The sequence below is a fragment of the Diadema antillarum genome, unplaced genomic scaffold, assembly GCF_040938485.1.
Source record: "Diadema antillarum isolate AM-2024a unplaced genomic scaffold, OU_Dant_1.0 seq00000809_RagTag, whole genome shotgun sequence".
Taxonomy (NCBI): Eukaryota; Metazoa; Echinodermata; class Echinoidea; order Diadematoida; family Diadematidae; genus Diadema; species Diadema antillarum.
In genome coordinates, this window is record NW_027271689.1 from 375,613 (window position 1) to 381,612 (window position 6,000).

General features: G+C 41.3%; 1 protein-coding gene across 1 annotated transcript; it reads left to right on the forward strand.

The window, feature by feature from the left end:
• The first annotated feature begins 670 nt into the window (after positions 1-670).
• On the forward strand, positions 671-2,281 carry LOC139739604 (GTP-binding protein Rit2-like). The gene is made up of 2 exons (XM_071650205.1): positions 671-697; positions 1,850-2,281. Exons 1-2 carry the CDS (start codon positions 671-673, stop codon positions 2,279-2,281), a joined length of 459 nt encoding a protein of 152 aa, XP_071506306.1.
• Positions 2,282-6,000: the final 3,719 nt, after the last annotated feature.

The window sequence follows — 6,000 nt, forward strand, 5'->3', positions numbered from 1 at the left end:
AGATCATGATAACGTATCTAATGTGAGTGCAGAGACTTGCGATATCAAAAGAAACTATTTCAGTAATTCTCATTATTCACCCACAACTCTGGTTAAAAATAGGAATCCCATACTGACCTGCGTTTCTGAAACTTTTTTTTTTTTATTCCATGGAGCATACAATAACGCATTTTCTACATTTTGCTTAATGATGGTTATAGAAGGGTGACAGGTACAGTCAGTAACGGATCGATTGTTTTGCGTCCCTTTTCAAAACAGAATTTGCAGGTAGCCAATATTTCGTAGTTTGTAGAGTAAAGATAATGATGTTTTTGTAAGATGTATAATGAGGCGTTGGCAAAATGAGACTGTATCTCCTGGGTATACGGTAGGAGACCGTTTGGTTGACAACACCCTAGGCAACTTTTGATTTTCAACTCTTGGGTTTTGCTTTGTTTGTTTTTGTTTTGTTTTGTTTTTTGACAGCAGACAAGGGAAACAGTTTAAAATACCATACAAAATACCTTTTGTGGCGCTCATATTTTGTATTCTCCCGCATGACAACCCCCCCCCCCAAAAAAAAAAAACAACTATCATTAAGAATGTTTACGACAATATTTTTGGCTTTCTGCGTTCGATTAATTTGTTAGAAGTGGTTTGTCTTCGGATGAACAAAAACATACAAGCGAAAATGATCCACCTACGGATAACAGAAGAGGTACGAGCAGAAACGAAGACACAATGTCAACAGTCTAAATGACGCACAATAGAAATATGGGGATGTCGGGGTATTCACCTGTCTTTCAGACGTCCTTGAGATCAGCAGACAAGTACAATCATTTTGTAAAAATACGTCATATAAATGCAATTTTCCTTTCCAGTTTATTTCTACATTTTGTCCTTTGTATCTATGATCATGCAGCATATGGTAAATGTCGCTGAATTTATATTAACAAACATCTAAACACAGATGTTTTCCATATTATGTGATGCATTATGGGATAAAGTCGCTCTAAAGGCAGATTGTTTGATGGCCCACCGGTATTTACATGTAAATTGCAGACATTGCAAGACATGGCTCTCCCAAATGCCTTAAATTCATAGCTTTCTTTCAATGTCAATATTGTCAGGACGTATTTAAACTCTCGATGTAGTCCATTTGCCGTATATTTCATTCTACTACTGTAATCCACGGGTTCAATTGTATGTTATTATGTCGCGGAGCTCGCTTCCACACAAATACATTCACTTAATATCTGCGCAGATTCCGGCAAATGAATGCAGTCGATTTGCTAAGTTTGTTCTTTTTTTTTCTGTTTCATTGCTTCTGACGAGGAAACACAATTGAAAAGAACCCTAATTCATACAACTGTATGATGTTAAGGACTTTATGACCCCCCCCCCCCCCCCGTCTTCTCTCTTGTAGGCAGACAATTATTAGTGAGGAAGAGTAATTTGTTTTTCAGAGACTGTACGTCACATAGCGCAATAATCTTCATCAGTCTTTGTCATTCTTCATGCCTTTCAATATCTCTTAGAGGGAAAAACGTCACCTCGTTGGAAATTCAAATTGTCAACAGGATGTTTCTAACTGTTACAAGTGTGCAATAGAAAAGTTCCCCCATTGAAAAAGTAGCGAATTTGCAATTTAAATCACGTCCAATGGACAATTTCCTCGTCGTGCTTGCAATCAAGAAGTTATACACTGCGTCATGGGCTTCTGGTTATAGGTCACGTGATTTCTGTTGTTAGGACGTATCTGTCATTTATTTTTTTAGTATTGGCGTCTTATTGAATGTATATATGAGTTATTAGTAGAGGTTAATTGTCATCACCATAGCAACAATCCTGTTCCTGTTTGTTCTTTCAGGATTTCGAGAGCTCAAGCCGGATTGAGCAAATTCGAGGATCGGATGCCTTCGTGCTGGTTTACTCTGTTACGGACAGGTCGAGCTTTATCTACCTGCACAAACTCAAACGTTTCATCTTTAAGTCAAGGCGCGACCTGGACCGCGCCCCGACGCTCATCATCGGCAACAAGGTCGACCTTTGCCATTTGCGAAAAGTGACGACACAAGAAGGCGTGCAGCTGGCCAAGGATTACGGGTGCGCGTACTGCGAGATGAGCGCCAGCGAGGGGTTTGTGCCTGTGGTCGATGCGTTCCACGATCTCTACCGCGAATTCTACCGCGCCGAAAAGCGCGCAAAAGTCAAGAAGATCACATCTCGATTGCAGCTTCGCCAGACTATCAAGAATTTCACCGACAGGCATCTCTATCGATCGCGAACGAACACTCTATAGTGCAGTGACCCTTGCCCACTGACCCCAGAATATTGCGAATCCGCGATCCTGAACTTGTTTGAAAAAGGCATGCAGTTATGCGTTGACTACCATGGAGGATACATAGGATGATGGAGTGATTGCCCGTATCAGAGCAAGAGATTTAACACTCACTGTTTATCCTCTGTAAAACCTGTCCATGTTTAAAGGGGCACGGTCCCAGGATTCAAGAGGGCGCTTTGGATGGCGTGATGATCGACGCCATCTTTACGAAGATCGACGATGTAAAGCTAGTCAAACTGTCAATAAAAGTAAATCGCAGGACAGTATGTGTGAGCGCTCATTTGTACAGGTTCAACTGTTCCCGGTTCACTGTAGACCTACGTAGCTTAAATATGGTACGCATGTGTTAGACCGGACAGATCATGTTATGCTGAGTAGATCTTATGTAGATCGAAAATCTAGTCTCTTTATATTACACAGCAATCCGTTGACTACTCGTGTACTAAAAATGTTACACGTATTTACACCCATGTTTCCGCGGCTAGCAAGCAAACAAACTTTGTCTTTGAAGGATCAGCATGAGGTAGTCTGAACCAGCTGGGAGCAACTGCCGAATCTAAAGACGAACTGAGATTGTCACTGTTTCGACAAACTCACGGTATGAATTGGTTTTCTCTGACGTTCGGAACAAGGCAGATCCGGAAGAAAAGGTCCATGTTAGAGCGCCCTCATGTATCCTGGGTCCGTTTCCCTTTAACCATTGCCGCCAATATCCATTGCCTGCATTTTGTGAAGACTACTCATTGCTGACGTATTGGGTTAATAATGCACACAGCTTGTACACGCATTAATTGCACTCATTCAGGATTCAAATAGCTGTCTACAGAAAAAAAAGCCCGGATGTATGGTAGGCCCTACACTTGGCATCGTAACATCTGTATCAACACTGTGAATGGATTGGCACCATTTTATTTCTAAACGGAGGAACGATTCTATTATCAGGAGTGCTATGATGTGACGATATCGTATGATGACCGGAGTAAATGCACACGGTATCGTTATGTTTTGCGCACTGTGATTTACGCATCACGTGATATATTATCATATAATATCATTCCACCATCATGACTAATAGATTTGACTGGTATTACGTATTCATTACGGCTATCCCACAGTAGGCCATGAACAGTGGTTGCAGTATATTAAGATATGACTACATTCTTGATTTAAAGGCAACAAGTAGAATTAATGAGAATGATGAGCAATGTGATGCAAAATACATTTTCCTATAGCAACAAAAGGCCCAACCATACGCGTTGGTCAGGTCCAATCCTTCATGGCAACCACTTAATTTCTTTATCGCATCGTGAGAAGCCGAGACGGTAGGATGATGCTGGGCTTATGTCATATTTTGATTTTATTCCAATCTCTAATACTGCTGACTGATTGCCAAGGGCTCCTTGAGATAGAAAGGACAAGGGTATCGTGTTTGTTCAACAATGGTGATGTGAATCTATAGGAATATTGTAAGCGTTGCGAAAATTAGATAAAGGAGGACAAGGCTGAAGAGAACGTGACTTAATGTTATTATTAACTTTTCCTCTTTCACACAACTTGACGGGAAATCTGTGAGTTTCGAAAACGTTTGGGCTTCGTCAAATTTGAAATAAAGATTGACTGACGTAGACATCATAATGTTCATGAAAACATTCGTTGTCAATATTGACCTCATTTTCAGGTGGCTCGATACCGGTCGTTCGATGATCTGAAGTCAAATAGAAACTAAGACATTTAAAGCCAATCGTTGGGAAAGTAAGAAAGTACTGTATTTATTTCTTATTGGTAAGCACATGCTGGTTGCAGCTCCGTGAGCTACTTATGATACAGAGCGCCATCATAAGGCAGTTTTGATGGACATTGGAGAGGTTTGGAGGGAAAATGCAGTCAACTTCCAGGATGCCAACCAACATAATACCAGCTACAAATGCTGACGAATGCAACAACTATTTTCTTCTCGAGATGTCTTCTATCCCATATTCTGCATACTCGTACAATTAAAGACCAAACATTCTGCATTGCCCCCATTCCTTGCTGCTCATCCTCATTGACATAAGAGCGAAGAGCAATCATTTGTTGGTCTACTGACCTCGTGATGTGGAGGCAGCTGCGTTTGTCTCAACGCGCGGTCGTATTTACGATGCGCCGTGGGAGGGAAGGGCACTCCATTGCCCCCTCGCAGGATTACGGTCATTCACTATGGCAGCATTTTGCAGGATGAAAGTCTTTCCATATAAGTCGAGATGACACAACTAACGGCAGACTACGAACAGTAATCAAACGGCGTGAGACGAAACTGAAAATCGATTTGACTAGGCTATTTCATAATTGCGAATTCTTCATTTCTAAAATCCGTATGTTTACTCCACTAGATTGATTTAGCTATCCCAAGCAGTAACTTCACCTTCGTCATTCATTGTTCATCGACATCATTGTCTGCACATTATTTATCATGTGCATCTATGGTTAAAAAGTGAAGTCGTAGAAGATTGGGATTATGTACTCCTGTGAGACTAAATCACATAAGGAGCTTTTGGCTGAAGCTGCTAAATGGCAGACTGACACAACTATATCACGATTGGCATGATTGGCAACCAATACAGTTAACCATAATTATCTTGAAAAAAAAAAATATATCTATTCAGTTATTATTGCGTGATATTCACACAGCGGTTATTATACATATACTTGTATACAAACATCTGAAGAGTATAAAGATCAGTCTCCCATAATACTGGCCGTGCAATCTATGGTTAGTTTTTGTCTCTTTCTAGCCAAAGGTGTCACAGAGGTGAGAATAAGATAGTACAGAAGAAACTTAATGAAATGTTCTATTGATCACTTTGTAGTTCGGCTGCCTTTGGTATGAGAATTGCGCCGAAGATTGACGTTGCCAGTTGAGTAGCAGAAAGTAAAGACCATCCAGATTTGAACAATCTTCAGAAAGGCCCGTTCGTAACAAGGACGGATGGTATTACCGATCGGAGTTGAATTAGACCAGGGCCCCGTTGCAAGAAAGTTGCAATCAATTGCAAATAATTGCTAATTTTGAAACAACCATTCTGATTGGCTCAGGGTCTGCCCTATTAAGAAGACATGCATGCAACAATGATTTTGATTGGCCAGTGACAATCAGTTGCAAGTTGCGTTTAAACCCAAGTTTCTAGCAACGGGGCCCAGGCCCCCGTTTCATAAAGCTGTTCGTAAAGTTACGAACAACTTACGAGCGACTGGTGATCAGTTCTTGTGCTGAATTATGAAAGTATAGCACATCAGAACTGATCACCAGTCGCTCGTAAGTTGTTCGTAATTTTACGAACAGCTTTATGAAACACCCCCCAAGGAGGTGAGATGAAAACTCTCATCTCCCTGGTAAGACTGGCTTATCTTTGTGAGGGTAGGAAGCAGGACATAGCCATCCCTTCGTCTCATGTCGGTCAAAAGCGGCAGCAATAATGACCAATTTCGCGTCGAAATGTCGGCTGTCACTCCGATTAACTTGTCCTTTAACCTCTCTAAGACTCTTCCGATGGGTTGCGGCGCTGATGAATGAGCTATACGCTCGTGACTTATGGTCAGCGCCTGCTGCGTGGTCAGTAATGTCCTCTTGATCACTAATATGATATACGCAGAAGTATCTTTGGCGTGCTCCTGACTTAATGGGTAATGACTGCCAATGG